Below are 19380 nucleotides of genomic sequence, written 5' to 3' on the forward strand. Positions count from 1 at the left end.
GCCCAGGCAGGTCTCGAACCCGCGGGCTCAGGCAATCCACTCACCTCAGCCTCCCAAAGGCGCAGGATTACAGGCTGAGCCACTGAGCCCAGCAATACTTGACTTTTCAAACTCAAATTATGAACTTACTTTTGAAGCCCTACCTCTGAGGGGGGCAACCTCTTATAATAGTGGTCCTCCTGTAAGCAGTACACCATGGGAGCAAGTAGAGAGTCCAGTGAGGAGACTAACTCAGGCCACCTTTATTATACAGGGATGGGACGTCAATACTCGTCTCAGTGTCCTAGTAATGGACTCTCTGCATCGTTCCTGTGCAAAAGGTACAGGCTTAGGAGACAGGGCACCCACTCTTCCTACATAGGGCTGTGATCCTTAGGAAGGCATCTCTTGGCCACAATTCCTCATCTCAGAATGAAAAAGTTTTAAGAGAGAGCCCTGTAGCCCTGGGACTCTTTTCTGTAGCTTTTCATTGTGTCCACAGAGTTTGCTCTACTCTGATGCTTTGAAAACTGTTTTTATAACAAAATGGACTCTGTGTGAACAAGAGTAAACCTTTCACTCTCATTGTAAGAGTGACTTTTATGTTGAGCACAGCAAATATTGTTGTTGTTTTTGGCTTTCCTTTTTGCGTCCATTCACATAACTCTACCTTCATTCCCTTTCCCTATCTATGTTTAGTGATGTTAATAACAAACTTCATTGAATCCTTGAAACCAAAGCAGGAATGTGAGGACTGGCACACAAAAATAAAAGTATATTTCTTCAAGGTAGCAGTCTAACTGCACATTGAAAATAAGTTGCTATTTTGCTTTTTGTTCTAAAGTAAATAAAAATTGACACTTTTTTAGTGCCCCTCTCAGTTGGAAAAGCATCAGTTCTAAGTGTTCTCTGATTTTGTAGCGTACTTTAAAGGGTGAATACTGACAGAATAACTGTACTAAGGAATTCTAACCTGCTTGTAACATGTGAACCTATAGGACATTTACTAGGTTACTAAGTTTATAGGGTATGGGACCAGAGTTTCCAGTCTGCTTATAATCACTAAAAAAATACCTTTTTTTTTTGATGAGGGTTTTGTTCTGTCACCCAGGCTGGAGTACAGCGGCACAATAATAGCGCATTGCAGCCTCAAAATTCTGAGCTCAATTGATCCTACTGCCTCAGCCTCCTAAGTAGCTGGGACTAAGACAGCATGCCAGGCTCTTTTTTTTTTGAGTTAGGGTCTCACTCTTTAGCCCAGACTGGAGTGCAGTGGAACACTCCTGGCCACCGCTGCCTCAACCTGCTAGACTCTGGCAATCCTTCCACCTCAGCCTTCCAAGTAGCCAGAACTACAGGCGCGTGCTACCATGCCTGGCTAGTTTTTGATTTATTGTAGAGATGAGGTTTCGCCAAGTTGCCCGGGTGGGTCTTGAGCCTGTGGGCTCAGGCAATCCACTTGCCTTGGCCTCCCAAAGTGCTGGGATTGCAGGCTGAGCCACCGAGCCCGACCTTTTTTTTTTAAAGAGTTGGGGGTCTCACAATATTTTGCCTAGGCTGGTCTCAAACTCCTGGCCTCAGCTGAGGCTCTTGCCTCAGCCTCCCAAAGTACTAGGATTACAGATGTGTGCCATTGTGCCTAGCCAAAAATAGACCAACCTTTTAAGAACAGACTATTTGTCAAGCAGCAGGTCATATTATAAAGCACTTTTTTCCTCCAAGTATTCTTTAGTGTTCTGTTCCACTTCCAAAGTAGCTACCAAAAGGAGGAATTTGGTGCAGAATGAGTAGGGTTGTAATCCTTCTCTGCCCCATCACCAGAGGTGATTGCAAAAACCTTTTTTGACTTAATATCTGGTCTGGGGCAAGATATTTATTCTGCCTACAAAGTGGTTGATAGTGCCATAAAGTACCCACATAGAATTTTAAAAATGAGTTATGATAGCTGTTGTATTCCTCCCAACCCCCTGCAAACTTCTGTACTGTGTCCATCATATAGTAAACTCTGAAGTTTCTTGAGGGGCAGGGACGCTATGTTGCTTACCCTCAGTTGCCTAGCATTTGCATATTATCTGGCACAGTGGTGCTCTGCAAGGAGGCACTGAATGAGTGAGTGAGTTTAAAGAAAAATCCCATTGTATATACAAGGCAAAATTCTAACTGCCTGCAGTCAATAAGGAGTATACAACTAACTGGGTGCAGTGGCTCACACCTGTAATCCCAGCACTTTGGGAGACCAAGGCGAGAGGACTGACTGAACCCGGGGGTTCAAGACCAGCCTGGGCAACTTGGTGAGACCTCGTCTCTACAATAAATCAAAAAATTAGCCAGGTGTGATGGCACTTGCGTGTGGTTCCCCAGCTACTTGGAAGGCTGAGGTGGAAGGATCGCCTGAGTCCAGTAGGTTGAGTCTGTGGTGGCTGTGAGCATGCCACTGCACTCTATCCTGAGAAACAGAGTGAGACTTCAACTCCAAAAAAAAAAAAAAGAATATACAGCATAGCACTACACACATCTGAGACACTTCATGGAAACTGTAAATGTTTTTAATGGTTATTGCCATCTTTTGTCTGTCTCATCTGCTTCCCCAAATTCTAAGCTCCTTGAAGGCAAGAATTATGCCTTAGAGCCGGGCTCGGTGGCTCAGTCTGTAATCCCACACCTTTGGGAGGCTGAGGTGAGTGGATTGCCTGAGCCCGCGGGTTCGTGACCCGCCAGGGCAACTTGGAGAGACCTCATCTCTACAATAAAAAAAAATCAGCCAGGCGTGGTAGCGCACACCTGTAATTCCAGCTACTCGGAAGGCTGAGGTGGAAGGATCGCCGGAGCCCAGCAGGTCGAGGCTGCGGTGGCCGGGAGCTGCCACTGCACTCCAGTCTGGGCGACAGAGTGAGACTCCAACTCAAAAAAAAACAAAAAGAATTATGCCTTAGAATCCTCTACCTTGCATAACCTTCCTTGTATATTTACAATAAGTGATTTAGAAAATGATGAGATGATAAAGATCGTAAAAGGTTGGAAACAAAAAGGAGTAAAATAAACCAAAGCATAAAGATTATGAAAGGGGTAAGGTATGGAATGAAAGGCAACCATGACAACTTTCAGATGCTGCCAGTATTAGGTTGTTTTTTTTCCTTGCCACTTTCCATGTGGATGATGAGTAGAGTCCCTCTCTTTAGAAATGAACTCCTGACAGTGGTGAATCTATAGGGCCATAAACTAAAAATCAAGAGACGTTTTACCATTGGATGGCCTTCATATGTGCATTTATCCTGTTCAGAAATACAAACTAATACTGTTCTTTTATTCTCGTGCTCAAACAAAAAATATTTCAACTTTGGGTTTCTTATTTTCAGGGAAGAAAGGAAGGATCCTCTTTCAGCATTGGCTAGAGAATATGGAGGATCAAAGAGGAATGCCTTGCTGAAGTGGTGTCAGAAGAAAACAGAAGGCTATCAGGTAATCATATGGTTCTTTTGGCCCACATAAGAAATTGCCAAAACCAAGTGCCAAAGTCTCACGACTTACTATTATCTCACATTATAAATTATGAATTCTATACATGTTTCAAGAATGCAATCTCAAAGTTAAACCTTAACTTGATTAAGTGTCACATGGGGGTTGGGTGCAGTAGCTCAAGCCTGCAATCCCAGCATTTTGGGAGGTGCGGGTGAGAGGATTACCTGTGCCCAGAGGCTTAAGACCAGCCTGGGCAACTTGGTGAGACCTCATCTCTACAGTAAATCAAAAAAATTAGGTGGGCATGGTGGCGCACTCTTGTAGTTCCAGCTACTTGGAAGGCTGAGGCGGAAGGATCACCTGAGCCCAGCAGGTTGAGGCTGCGGTGGTTGTGAGTGTGCCACTGCACTCCAGCCTGGGCAACAGAGTGAGACTCCAACTCAAAAGAAAAAAAAAAAGTGTCTGCATGGGTGAAGTAAGTTTGTTACTTTTCCACAGTAACCAACCTTTCCAATACTTTTATTCAGCTGTTATAGCACTTTTTTACTTAAAAGTCCAGGTTAAATGCTTTTGTTGAGGTATCATCTAGACTAAGAGAAGAATATACTTATTTTACTTAAGATGAATAGTTTCATTATTATGTTTATTATCTCTTTTAGTTAAGTTGTTTTTCTTAGCATTTTTCCATTCCCACTGTGATTTGCCCTTGTCATTTCACATCTGGACTATTTTAATACCCTACCATTTTCTCCCTTGTCTATCTGTCTTTCACTATTTTCTTCAGGTTTTTTTTTTAAGTGATGTTAAACATTGCTTTGGAAAGGAGACACTAATTCTGTATGAAAGAGTAACTTCTAAAATATGTCCATTATGCTGCTAAAAATTACAATTTAGATTTCCAACGTTCTCACATGTTTATAGTTACAGAGACTCTTCCCAGCTCACAGCTGGTATTCTTGATTGCATTTTATACTTTGGTGCAAATACACAGAGTACAATACAAGAAGGGAATTAAAGTTCTATATTTTTGGTCTCATCAGCCCTCATCTCACCAAAATTACATAAAGGAATTAGCTACAACATTTGCAGACAATTTTTGTGCAAGTTGTAATGAAGTAGTAGAGCATCAGATAATATCTGCCATTGGCAGATCCCTTTTCGGCAAATTTGTATATGAGTTTGAGTGGTGATCTACAGCTCATTTAGGATTTGCGAGCCAAATGTATTACAATGGACATGCAGAAAAGTCTTACTTCTTAGTGCAGATTTACCAATAAAATCTTCTAACTTCCATTAGCTAAAAAGCGGTATTGGCAAGGATGTGGAGTAATGGGTAGCCTTATGCATTGTTGAGGGGAATATAACATGGTATAACTGCTATGGAAAACAGTATGGCAGTTCCTCAAACAGAATTACCATGTGCTCTGGCAACTTCATTTCTGGGTATATTACCCAAAATAATTGAAAGCAGGGGCCAGGCACAGTGGCTCATACCTATAGTCCTAGCACTTTGAGAGGCTGAAGTGAGAGGTTTGCTTGAGGCCAGGAGTTTGAGACCAGCTTGGGCAACTTAGCAAGATCCAGTCTCTAAAAAAATATATAAAAATTATCCAGCATGATGATATACACCTGTAGTCCTAGCTACTGAGGAGGCTGAGGCAGGAGGATTGCTTGAGCCCAGGAGTTCAAAGCTGCAATGAGAATGTCACTGCATTCTGGCCTGCGTGACAAAGTGACACCCTGTCTCCAAAAAAATAAAAAAAAAGAAAAGTAGGATTTGAGGAGATATTTCAAGTACATTCATGTTCTTGGCAGCATTATTCACAATAACCAAACGGTAGAAGCAACCCAAGTATCTATTAACAGAATGAATAAGCAATATGTGTTATATGCATATAATAGAGTATCATCTTTCCTTAAAAAGGAAGGAAATTCTGACATGATGGACATTGAAGACATTGTGCTAAGTGAAACAAGCCATATGCAAAAGAATAAATTCTATAGGAATCCACTATTATGGAATACCTACAAATAGTAATATTCATAGAGACAAAGAGTAGAATGATGATTGCCAGGGCTTGGGGGAGGGAGAAAGGGAAGTTACTATTTAACAGGTACATAGTTTCATTTTGCAGAATAAAAAAGTCCTGGAGATGGATGGTGGTGATGGTAGCAACAATAATTTGCATGTATTTTATATCACTGAACTGTATACTTAAAAATATACATTTTACATTTTATCGTGTATATTTTACAATTAAAAAATAGCTTAGCAAAAATAAAATAAAAAGAGCAAGTGATTGAGATAGAACTAGACAGAAAGTCAGTGAGGAAATGGAAGACTTTAGTAACACTATATGTCAACTAGACTTAAAAGACATTTATAGAACACTCTGCCCAATAGTAGCAGAATACATCTTCTTCTCAGGTGCACATAGAAGATTTCTGGATAAGCTATATTAGGTCATAAAACTAGTCTCAGTAAGTTTTAGAAGATTGAAATCTGCAAATTATTTTCACCTTTTATGATCACAATGAAATGAAATTAGAAATTCATAGCAAATGGGAAATTGGAAAATTCACAAATATATGAAAATTAAACCACATAACTCTAAATAATTCTTCTAATAACAAGGGATGGGAAGAGAACAAAAATGAAAACACAACATACTTAAAGTTATGGGAGGCCATGAAAGCAGCTCTCAGAGAAAAATGTATAGCTGTAAATATCTATCTTTAAAAAGAAAAAAGGTCTCAAAGCAATAGCCTAACCTCTACTATAAGAAGACAGAAAAAAGAAGAGTAAGCTAAATTCAAAACAAGCAAAAGGAAGGAAATAATAAAGATCAAAACAGAAGAAAACAGGCCAGCACAGTGGCTCACATGTGTAATCCCAGCACTTTGGGAGGCTGAGTCAAGGGGATCACTTAAGACCAAGAGTTTGAGACCAACCTGGGCAACATAATGAGACTCCTGTCTCTCCAAAAACAAAACAACACCAAAAAATGGTAAATTAGATAACGTAGATGATATGGACAAATTCCTAGAAACACACAAGCTATCAAAATGGACTCAAGAAGAAAAATAATCTAAGTAGAGAGATAACAACCGAAGAGATTGAGTTAGTAATCCAAAAACTTCCATCCAAGAAAAGCCCAAGACTATATGAGTTTACCGATGAATTGTCTGAATTTAAAAGAATTAATACCAGTTCTTCTCAGACTCTTCCAAAAATTATAGACAAGGTCACTTCCTGACTCATTCTATGAGGCCAGTATTACCCTGATACCAAAGACAGCAAAGAAAATAAGTCACAAGTAAAGAAAACTACAGGATGGTCATGGTGGCTCATGCTTGTAATCCCAATACCGTGGGAGGCCAAAGTGGGAGGATTACTTGAGCCCAGGAATTCAAGACTAGCCTGGGCAGCACAACATGACTCCATCTCTATTAAATACATAAATGAAGTAAAATAAAATAGGTTAATATTCCTTATCCAAAAGCTCTCAACAAAGTAATGACAATATAAATGAGATTAAACACCACAACCAAGTGTAATTTATTCCAGGAATGCAAGGTTGGTTTAACATAGGAAAATTAGTCAATGTTGTATACCATGTTATTAGAATAAAGGGATCAAACTACATGGTCATCTTATCAGATGCAGAAAAGACATTGGGCAAATTCTAACACCCATTTATGATTTTAAAAAAACAGCTCAACAAACTAGGAATAGAAGAGAACTTTCTCAATCTAATAAAAGGCACCTATGAAAAACCCACAACGAACATCACATGTAATGGTAAAAACTGAAAACTTTTGCTTTAAGATCAGAAACAAGAAAGGATGTCTGCTCTCACCACTTCAATTCAACATTTTACTGGAAATTCTAACTAGGACGGTTAGGCAAGAAAAATAAAAAGGTGACTAGATTGGAAAATAAGTAGTCAGATTATTTCTATTCATAGATGACATGATTTATATCTAAAAAAATCTTAAAGAATTTACATAAAACTGTTAGAACTAGTAAACAAATTCAGCAAAGTTGCAGGTTACAAGATCAATATACAAAAATCACTTGCATCTCTATATACTAACAATGAAATTAGAACATCACTTCTATTTATGACAGCATCAAAAAGAGCAAAATATTTAGGAATAAGTTTAACCAAAGAGATACAGGTCTTGTACACTGAAAAATACATAACACTACCGAAAAAATTTTTAGAAATCTAAAAAAAGTGGAAATACATTCCTTGTTCATGGATTGGAAGTTTTGATAGATGCTACACCATGGATGAACCTTGAAAATATTATGCTAAATGAAGAGGCCATACACAAAACTTTAACTTAAAATGGCTTCCATCCTCAGATATGAAAGCAGATTTGAAACTAATAATCTCAGCTTTGCTTCATTCATGACAAGAGCATCAATGTTGATGACTACAAGATTGATCTAGAACTGAAATCTCAGGCATAAACAAATATTGTACAATCACTTAATTTTTTTATTGAGAGAATTTTTTAATTGAGATATGCCATATAAATAAAATTCATTCACTTAAAATGTACATTCAGTGTTTTACTTTTTTTTTTTAGTGTATTAGTTGTGCAGCCATCACCACAATCAATTTTAGGTTTTCACTACTCCCATAAAGAAACCCATTAGTAGTCATTCCCTATTTGCCATAGGCAACCACTAATCTGCTTTCTGTCTCTATTGATTTGCTTATTATGAACATTTCATATTAATGGAATCACACAATATATGATCCTTATAATTTACTTCTTTCACTTAGTATCATGTTTTTATGGTTCATCCATGCTATAGCATGTATTAGTATTTCATTCCTTTTTATGGCTGAATGATATTCGATTGTATGGATACCACATCTTATTTATCCATTCTTCTGTTTTGGGTTGTTTCCACTTTTTTTTTGGCTATTATATATATTGCTGTTATTAACCTTTGTTTTTTTTTTGAGACAGTGTCTCATTGTGTTGCTCAGGCTGGTCTCAAACTTCCTGGCTCAAGTGACCCTCCTGCCTCAGCCTTCTGGTTAGCTAGGAGTACAGGCACACGCCAGCATCCACAGCTTGTTGTAAATGCTTGTGTACAAATTTTTGCATGGACATATGTAATTTTCTCATCTTCTTGTCTGTCTTATAGCCTGCAGCCTATATATTTTGAAATTATGATCTTGTTATTTCTCTTTAAACTGTCTCGTGTTTCCCCTTTGCCTTTGGCTAAAGTCTAAGATCCTTGGTTTAAAGAGCAAGGCCCCTTATGGTTAGTCTAACCCGAGTAGTATTTATTCACTCTACCTCATTCTTCTGAATCCCCAGTGTCACCCTGGCACCAAATGCCTCTGTCTTCTCATTCCACCCCTTCCATCTAAGGAATGTCAGTTTGTTATCTTAGAAGTCAGTGTCAGCAGAATTGTTTTTGCCCCTACTCCAGTCCTACAAAGTTTCATCCCTCATGCATTGTCCCCCTTCCCCTCCATGGAGCATATGAAACTAGGTTCTTCCTTGACTTGAACTCAATCCAGGATAGTGTGTTTTCTGTATTTCAGGGCATATTTTGGGCCTTTGTGTCTATAATCTACTTTCTCTGTGATTTAAAATCCCACAGGATGTGTCACGAGGATACTGAAGTTGTCAGACTGTGTAGAAAGGTCTGTCTTTGTCTTCCCAGCCTCTGGCCTAAGACTCAGCCTTGTAACTGTGTTCAGGCACATCTTAGAGATATTGTGGGTGTAGCACCAAATAACCCCAATAAAGCAAATATTGCAGTAATGCAAGTCACATGAATTATTTTGTTTCCTGGTGCATATAAAAGTTACTTTCATACTATACTGAAGTCTATTAAGTGTTCAATAGCATTATGCCCCCCCCCCAAAAAAAATCAATGTACTTCCCTCAATTAAAAAATACTTTACTGCTGAGCATGGTGGCTCATGCTTGTAATCTCAGCACTTTGGGAGGCCAAGTCAGGAAGGAGGATTGCTTGAGCCCAGGAGTTCAAGTTCAGCCTGGGCAAGTCAAAAAATTAACTGGGTTTAGTGGCATGCACCTGTAGTCCCAGCTGCTGAGGAGCCCAGGGCAGGAGAATCCCCTGAGCTAGGGAGGTCAAAGCTGCAGTGAGCTGTGTTCGTGCCATTGCACTCCAGTCTGGGTAACAGAATAAGACCCTGACTCAAAAAAAGAAAACTTTATTACTAAAAATACTAACCTTCAAGTCATTCAAGCCTTCAGCAAATTGTAATCTTTTTGCTGGTGGAGGGTCTTGCTTGAGATTGATGACTGCTGACTGATCAGGATGGTGGTTGCTGAAGGCTGAGATGGCTTTGGCAATTTCTTAAAATAAGATAATAAAATTTGCCTTATCTATTGACTCTTCCTTTCACAAAAGATTGTTCTGTGGCATGCAGTGCTGTTTGATAGACTTTTACCAACAGTAGAACATCTTTCAAAATTGGAGTCAGTCCTTTCTGACTCTGCTGCTGCTTTATCAGCTAACTTTATGTAATCTGAATCTTTTGCTGTCATCTCAACAGTGTTCACAGCATCTTCATCAGAGGTAGATTCCATCTCAAGAAACCACTTTATTTGCTCATCCATAAGAAGTAACTCCTCATCCATTAATGCATTTACAGCAATTCAGTCACATCTTCAGGCTCCACTTTTAATTCTAATTCTATTGTTATTTTATCACATCACGTCTGCAGTGGCTTCCTCCACTAAAGTTCTGAATTCTTCAATGTCATCCATGAAGGCTGGAATTGACTTCTTCCAAACTTCTGTTAATGTTGATATTTTGGCCTCTTCCCATGAATCACAAATGTTCTTCATGGCATTTAGAATGCTGAATCTTTTCCAGAATATTTCAGTTTACTTTGCCTAAATCCACTAAAGGAATCACTGTGTCAACTATAGCCAAACAAAATGTATTTCTTTAATAAGGCCTGAAAGTCAGATTTACTCTAGATCCATGAGCTTCAGAATGGTTATTTTATTAGCAGATATGAAAACAATATTTAACTCCTTAACATCTCTGTCTGAGCTCTGGGTGACCAGGTACATTGTCAGCGAGCAGTAATATTTTGAACAGAATTCTTTTTTCTGAGCAGTAATTTCAACAGTGGGCTTAAAATACTCAGTAAGCCGGACTCAGTGGCTCAGCCTGTAATCCCGCGCCTTTGGGAGGCTGAGGTGAGTGGATTGCCTGAGCCCGCGGGTCCGAGACCCGCCTGGGCAACTTGGCGAGACCTCATCTCTACAATAAATCAAAAAATTAGCCGGGCATGGTAGCGCGCGCCTGTAGTTCCAGCTACTTGGAAGGCTGAGGCGGAAGGATCTCTGGCGCCCAGCAGGCGAGGCTGCAGTGGCCAGGAGTGGCCGCTGTACCCTAGTCTGGGCGACAGAGTGAGACTCCAACTCAAAAAAAACACAAAAACTCAGTAAACCATGCTGTAAATAGATGCACTGTCATCCAGGCTTTGTTGTTCCATTTATAGAGCACAGGCAGAGAAAATTTAGCTTAATTCTTAAGGATCCTAGGATTTTCAGAATGGTAAATGAGCACTGGCTTCAACTTAAAGTCACTAGCTGCTTTAGACCATAACAAGTGAGTCAGCCTATGCTTGAAGCTTTGAAATCAGGCATTGACTTCTCCACTGTAGCTATGAAAGTCCTAGGGGATACCTTCTAATATAGATTGTTTTATTTAATTGAAAATTGTTTACTGTAGCAACCTTCATCAATGATCTTAGCTAGATCTTCTGGATAACTTGCTGCAGCTTCTATATCAGCACTTGCTGCTTCACCTTACATTTCTCTGTTATGGAGATAACTTCTTTCTTTAAACATTGTGAATCAAGCTCTGCTAGCTTCAGACTTTTCTTCTGCAGCTTCCTGACCTCTTCCAGCCTTATAGAATTAAAGAGAGTGCCAGGCTCGGTGGCTCAGCCTGTAATCCCGCACCTTTGGGAGGCTGAGGTGAGTGAATTGCCTGAGCCAACGGGTTTGAGACCCCCCCTGGGCAGGCGAGACCTCATCTCTACAATAAAATCAAAAAATTAGCTGGGTGTAGTAGCGCGCGCCTGTAATTCTGGCTACTCGGAAGGCTGAGGCGGAAGGATCGCCGGAGCCCAGCGGGTCAAGGCTGTGGTGGCCGGGAGCGGACACTGCACTGCAGTCTGGGCAACAGAGTGAGACTTCAACTCAAAAAAAACCCCAAAAAACAAAAAAACAGAATTAAAGAGAGTTAGGGCCTTGCTTTGGATTAGACTTTGTCTTAAAGAAATGTTGTGACTGGTTTCTGCCAAGACCACTAAAACTTTCTCTTTATCAGCAATAAGGCTGTTTCGCTTTCTTCTCATTCATATATTCACTGGAGTAGCACTTTTACTTTTCTTCTAGAACTTTTCTTTTGCATTTACAACTTGGGTAACTGGCACACGAGGCTGAGCTTTTAGCATGTCTTGGTTTTTGACATGCCTTTCTCAATAAACTTAATCATCTCTAGATTGTTATTTAAACTGAGAGATGTGCAATGGTTCCTTTCACTTGAACACTTAAGAGACCATTGTAAGATTATTAATTGACCTAATTTCAATATTGTTATGTCCCAGGGAATAGGGAGGTCTGTGGAGAGGAAGAGAGCCCAAATGACTAGTCAGTGGCGCAATCAAAACATGCACAACATTTATAGATTAAGTTTACTGTCTTATATGGACACAGTTCCATGGCACCCCCAAACAATTACCATAGTAACATCAAAAGTCACTGGTAATACATTACCATAAAAGTGTAATATTAATAAAAAAAAGTTTGAGGCTGGGCGCAGTGGCTCATGCCTATAATCCCAGCACTTTGGAAGGCCGAGGTAAGAGGATTGCCTGAACCCATGGGTTCGAGACCAGCCTGAGCAACTTGGCGAGAGCTCGTCTCTACATTAAATCAAAAGATTAGCATGCATTGTTGCGCGCACCTTTAGTTCCAGCTACTTGAAACGCTGAGGCAGAAGGATCGCCCGAGCCCAGCATGCCACTGCACTCTAGCCTGGGCAACAGAGTAAGACTCCAACTAAAAAAAAAAAAAATTGAAATATTACAAGAATTACCAAAGCTTGACACAAAGACATGAAGTAACAACTTACCAAAATTTGACACATAGACATGAAATAAGCACATGCTATTTTAAAAATAGTACCCATAAACTTGCGAAATCCAGGGTTGCCACAAATCTTCAATTTGTAAATGCCAAAATATCTTTGAGACACAATAAAGTGAAGCACAATAAAATGAGATATGTTTGTATTGAATATAATGGGATACTTTGGAAATTCAGTTTTGGTATAATGGTTCTTAAACCTGTATGTAAAATCCTGGAAGATTGTGAAAAAAGTGCTGATTCTTAAGAATCATCCTTAAAGATTTGCAATTTGAGAAGTATAGATTCTGCTTTTGTAGAAGTACCCCAAATGATCCATACAGGTGATTCATAGAGTAGTGGCTGAGATGTTGGACTTTAACATCAGGTAAGATTTCAGTGCCAATTCTGCTCCTTATTGTATGACCATGGCAAATTAGTCTCTTTGAACCTCAGTTTCCTCCTTTATAAAATGGAACAGTAACTGAGACAATCAGGCACAGTTCCTATCATACACTGTGTGTTTAATAGATTTTTAATTAGAACAGGCATGGAGATATTGCAGATTCATTTCCAGATCACTGCAATATAGCAGAAGTTGCCAAGGTCTCACTCTGTCACCCAGGCTGCAGGACAGTGGCACAATTACAACTCACTGCAGCCTTGAGCTGGGCTAAGGCAGACCTTCTGCCTCAGCCTCCTGAGTAGCTGAGATACATGCCACTGTGCCCAGTTAATTTTTTTATTTTTATAGAGACAAGTTCTCACTATGTTGTCTAGGTTGGTCTCGAATTTCTGGGCTCAAGCAATACTCTTGCCTTGGCCTCCCAAAGTGCTGGGATTACAGGCGTGAGCCACCGCTCCCAGCTAACATTATGTCCTAAAAAAACAATATACATAACTTAATTAAAAAATACTTCATAGCTAAAGAATGCCAACAAAGTGAGTGCATGTTCTTGGAAAAATCATGCCTGTAGACTTGATTGATGCTAAGTTGCTGTAAATCTTCAAGTTGTAAAAAATGCAGTATCTGTGAAGCACAATAAAATGAGGCATAGTATTATGAGGTATACCTCTATTTTCTTTCATGTTGTTAGATATCTTCTTGTAACATAAGCTTTAAATTTTCACAGACATTTGCTTAAATTGAGTAATTTTAAATATTATGAATAAACATTTAAATATTATAATCCTCTCCTTTGATTATGGAACAACTTTGCCATGCATTAAGTTGATTAAATGGAGGTAATTCAAGAATTAAATTAATGATTAACTAATGTTTCTTGGTTTCTTCCAATTTAAATTCTCTAATTCTGGTGGGGTACACTGGCTTACATCTGTAATCCTAGCACTTTGGGAGGCTGAGGTAAGAGGATTGCTTGAGTCTAGAAGTTTGAGACTAGCCTAGGCAACATAGTAAGACCTCGTCTCTACAAAAATAAAAATAAAAAATTAGCCAGGCGTGGTGGCATGTACCTGTAATTCCAGCTACCTGGGAGGGTGAGGCAGAAGGATCACCTGAGCCCAGGATGTCGAGCTACGGTGAGCTGTGAACATGCCACTGCACTCCAGCCTAGGCAGCAGAGTGAGACCCTCACTTAAAAAAAAGAAAAAAATCTCTGTGTGAGTTTAAGATATTTATATTGTGTTGTGTTAAAAAATATATATACACACAAATTCATTATTTCGGTGAATAATTTTAAGGTTTTTTCCATTTAGTTGGTGCTTACAATGCAGTAGGATTATGCAGGATGATGCAGGATGGTTAAACCGTACATTAAGAGAAACCTTTTTTGTATACTAGACAATCTTTGCTACAAACCCAATTCCTGTATTTCTTACTTCTAGTATATATGTATGACTTTTTGGAAGTGGGGTATTGACTTTTGTTTCCTGTAAGACATGTTTGTTCTTGCCCTTTAAAAGTGGAGGGGATACTTGTTCTTTTGTGTCAAGATCTTTATGTTAAAATTGGACAGTCTGAAAAACATCTTTTTTTTAAACTGAAAGACATATCTGATAGAGCTCTTAATTTGTCAAGAACCATATAAGAAATACCAGAACCTATTCCCTATCTAACTGTAAATGTAGATGAACATATCCATTCTTTGAGGCCATCAGTTTTTTGTTCAGTCCTTTGGTCTCTGACTACTTACAAGCTTCAGGAAAAAGCAGGCTGTGACACTTGACCAGCTCTGGAACTGTTACGTGACACTTAGCACATACTGCTCTCACAGGCCCCAGATGGATTATTAATGCCTGGACCATGCATGCTTTATGTTGAAGAAGCTGTCTAATCAACAGAGATAGATTCCCTAATACCCATATCATCTTTCATTAAGTCTCTTAAAAGTCACCCAAAAATTACTGTGTTGACCACTGTAATTTCATTAACCATCCATTACAAAACAAGCCCTGTGAGTTTACCTTTTATCTGACTAATATATTTTTCTCTTTTAAATTGTACCCTGCTGTTTTTCATTCACTCTGAAGTTTTGGAGTACTAGAATACTAGTGTTGAAAAGGTCTCGATGTTCTGGTTTGTTTTCAGGTTTACAGATGTGGAACTGAAACCCCACAAAGATAAATGGCTGCCTTAAGGCTATATTGTGAGTCCATGGCATTACATAAACAACTTTCATTACTATCACTTTAAAGGTTGGGCTTTTTTTTTTCTCCTTAAATCAGTGCCTCCGTTTATACACAATTATATTTTTAACTTAAAGATGGAATTAACACTAATAATTTTTAAAGTGCCTATAATGAGAAGTGGTAATCCACTGCCCTATTTCTTTACCTCTGAAATTTCTGCTTTCCAGATACGACTACTTTTAGTTATTTTAGCTGTTTTTTTGGGGATTGATGATATAGGAATTGATGTATAAGAGTAACCAAACAGGTGATAGAGAAAATAATGTATACTTTCTGTAAACTTTTATTTGGTTTTAGATTTTATATTTAAGAGTTTTTATGGGTCATACACAGTGGCTTATGCCTGTAATCCAAACACTTTGGGAGCCTGAGGTTGAAGGATTGCTTGAACCCACAAGTTCGAGACCAGCCTGAGCAACATAGCCAGACTTATCTCTAAAAAAAAAGGTTAATAAATAAATAAGCTGGTTGTGATGACTCATGCCTGTAATCCCAGCATTTTGGGAGGCAGAGGTGAGAGAATTGCCTGAGCCCAGGGGTTCGAGACCACCTTGGCAACTTGGTGAGACTTTGTCTCTACAATAAATTAAAAACTTAGCTGGGCATGGTAGCATCCACCTGTGGTTCCAGCTTCTTGGAAGACTGAGGTGGAAGGATGCCTGAGCCCAAAAGGTAAAGGTTGCAGAGGCCATGAGCATGCCACTGTACTCCACCCTGGGCAAACAGAGTGAGACTCCTACTCAAATAAATAGATATATAGATAGATATTAAAAATTAAAAAAGAAAACCAGTCTTAAGAAAGATTTTTAGGTACTATTTTTTTCTTAATCTGGAAAATCTTAATATAATCAAGAGGCTGCTAAAGGTTAAATTGAGAGAACTTCATTTTGGATGAAAAATCTTAACTGTTTTCTGATGAAATCTCAGACGCAGAAATGGATTGGTTAAATCCAAAGGGTAATGAAATAACTTAATCTAGTAAAAAATAGTTTAAATAAATGAACAAAATATTTTAGTACTGCCTGAGGTAATTTAATCTCAGATAAACATTGAGAATGCAGTTTTATTGAGGGATGTTCTTCATTAATGTGTGGACCATGGAAGAAAAGATTGGACTTAGTGGAGATTAGTGAAATTAGAAAAATTGATGGACTGGAATTGCTTAGCTAGAAGTCATACATTTATGTGCTATGCTTTACTTGCATTCTACTCTTTTTTCTTAATATAAAAGCTAATTTATCAAATACACAGTAAGCTCTGCTTCAGGTGGTGTGTGGAGTATCGAAGCAGAAATCAAGAAATAAAAGTAGTTCCTATTCTCAGGAAGCTTACCAGCTAGTCAGTAAAAAACACGTCAGTAATTGAAACTCATATGGACTTCTGTTTATGGTTATAACAATATCAGACCAAACTTTTGCTAAGGTTACTGTGAGAACTTGTTAAAATACAAAAAGTGAGTGTCTTTGAAGGCATTCGGAACTAATGAAGGGAGCCAAGACAAATTTGACAGAAGCCAGAATTGTAAGAATTGTAGAGAAAAAGAAACTTGTTGAGCTCCGTATTTACGCCTACTTTTTTACTCCTATACTAGCTCCTGGCATCGTGTAGGACTCACACAGGAAGCAGTGATCCAGAGCCTATTTCAGAGTCACTGAATAGAGAGACTAAAATTTGAATTGCAGAATTCTAAGGCAGCCAAGTTTTAAGGGTCCAAGATCATAGGAAAAAGATAACCTCAAGAATAGTGAATGCAGCATTTGACTTAGCTTTTGCTGTCAAGGTATTTTTCAAATTGAACAGAAAGAGAAATTCAGTAGACAGCTGTTACAAAGAGTCTAAAAACTTATGCACAGATTTTGTTCGCACTATACTATGGATACTAAAATTAGATTTCAAAACCAGCTTAGGAATGACCTTGGGAAACACTCCAGATGAGATCGCAAAATAATTATGCCCTTCAAATCAAGGTTAACTGGAAGTTATCAGCTTGACATTGAGCTTCAAAGCTTTCACTGGTTTGATCAAGGCGGTCAGAAGACACTTAACCCCATATGCTATTTGATACATAGTGTCTCACATTCCATCAAAAATACTAGACATACCAGTAAGCAGGATCAAATGAAATGAAAATCAAGAGAAATAATGATCATGAAAAGAACTTCAGGTGATCCAGATTTAGAACTTTTGGACCTTTAAAATAATTAATTAAAATGTTTAGAAAAATAGGTGAAGAGATAGAGAGTTTTACCAGAGAATTGGAACTTAAAAATAGAATTGTTAAGTTTAGAACTAAAAAATATAATAGCTCAAATTAGGAGCTCCATAACAGCACAGTAGACACAAAAGATTTGTGCATTGGAGGATTAATCAGTAAAAGTATTCACAATGAAGCACTGAGAGATGAATGGATGAAAAATACATAAGACAGTGTAATAGACATATGGGATACAATAGAAGGTCCAAGGGATTTATAACTGGAATATACTAGAAAGAAAAGGCAGAATAGAAGTTTCATGGTAAAAGTGCTAAAAGTCAAGGACAATAAAAATTCCTTAAAGTTGCTAGAGAAAAAAGATACAATGATAATAGCGATAAAAGTGGCAGCTGACTTTTTAATAGATAACAAAACCAGGATTCGTCACCAGCAGGCCTATTTTGAAAGAAACGGCTGGGCACAGTGGCTCAACCCTGTAATCCCAGCACTTTGGGAGGCTGAGGTGAGAGGATTGCCTGGGTCCACAGATTTGAAACAACCTGGGCAGCTTGGTGAGACCTCATCCCTACAATTAAAAAAAAAATCAGCCATGCGTGATTGGGTGTGCCTGTAGTTCCGGCTACTTGGAAGGCTGAGGCAGAAGGATCGCCTGAGCCTAGCAGGTCAATGCTGGGGTGACCGTGAGCGTGCCACTGCACTCCAGCCTGGGTGACAGAGTGAGACTCCAACTTAAAAAATAAAAAAGAAAGAAACATTAAAGGAAGCTCTTCCAGGAGAAAGAAAATAATCCCATAGGGAAATAAAATTTCAAGAAGGAATAAAGAACAATGGAAGAAGTAAATATGTGGGTAAGTATAAATGAATGTTGATGGCAGTATAATAAAACATGTCTTGTTTAAAGATTTATGTAGGTTGAAAATTTACGACAAAATGGCCCAAAAGGTTAGGAAGGGGACAGTAAATGTATTGTCCAGAAAATTATGAAATTATTAATTTGTATTAAAATGTATTGTCCAGAAAATTATGAAATTATTAATTTGTTGTAGACTCTTAAGAAGTTAAGGTTTATACACTACAAATCTTTAGGACCACACTTTCTGATACAATGGCCATTACCTTGCATGTGGTTATTGAGCACTTAAAATGTGACTATTACAAATTGAGATGTGTGTGATGATTAAACACACACCTGATTTTAAAGACTTAGTATGGAAAAAAAAAAGTAAAATAACTCAATTTTAAAGTACTGATTACATGTTGAGGCCAGGCATGGTGGTTCATCCTATAATCCCAGCCCTTTGGGAGACCGAGGTGAGAGGATTGCCTGAGCAACCTGGGCAACTTGGTGAGACCTCATCTCTACAATAAATCACAAAAACTAACCAGATGTGGTGGCATGCGCCTGTAGTTCCAGCTACTTGGAAGGTTGAGGTGGAAGGATCCCCTGAGCCCAGCAGGTCAAGGCAGCAATGGCCATGAGGGTGCCACTGTAATCCAGCCTGGGTGACAAGAGTGAGACTCCAACTCAAAAAATAAAATAAAATACTGATTACATTTGAAATGATTGTATTTTTAATGTATTAGGTTAAATAAGATTTATAAATACTATGTACCTTTTTTACTTTTTAAATGTGACTGCTACGATATTTAAATTTATATATTGGTAACAACTAATGCAGCAATAAGAGAATGGAAAATTAAGAGGCTAATAGAAGGGAGAAATTGAATATTAATAGATACTTAGTTAATTCAAAATAAGGCAGGAAAGCAGAGAAAGAAACAAATAGGGCTACAGCTTTGCTAAGCTCTGGTCTGGCCATGTGGCTCTTTGAGCTATGACCACCATTGTTTTCTTAAGCTTTGGCCTCCTTCCCTACTTCAGGAATGTTAATGTATTCTCTCTGTATCTCTAATTTACA

General features: G+C 38.5%; 1 protein-coding gene across 3 annotated transcripts in view; it reads left to right on the forward strand.

Moving 5' to 3' along the window:
• Positions 1 to 19380, forward strand: part of SPECC1L (sperm antigen with calponin homology and coiled-coil domains 1 like) — a 128805-nt gene that overhangs the window by 79512 nt on the left and 29913 nt on the right. For all 3 annotated transcript variants that reach the window (XM_008069096.2, XM_008069097.2, XM_021718089.1), the window contains one exon: positions 3336 to 3438. In XM_008069096.2, the coding sequence (XP_008067287.1) occupies positions 3336 to 3438 (103 nt within the window). The remainder of the gene's footprint in view (positions 1 to 3335; positions 3439 to 19380) is intronic.

This window comes from Carlito syrichta, unplaced genomic scaffold (assembly GCF_000164805.1).
Source record: "Carlito syrichta isolate Samal-C Ts95f unplaced genomic scaffold, Tarsius_syrichta-2.0.1 Scaffold311810, whole genome shotgun sequence".
Taxonomy (NCBI): domain Eukaryota; kingdom Metazoa; phylum Chordata; class Mammalia; order Primates; family Tarsiidae; genus Carlito; species Carlito syrichta.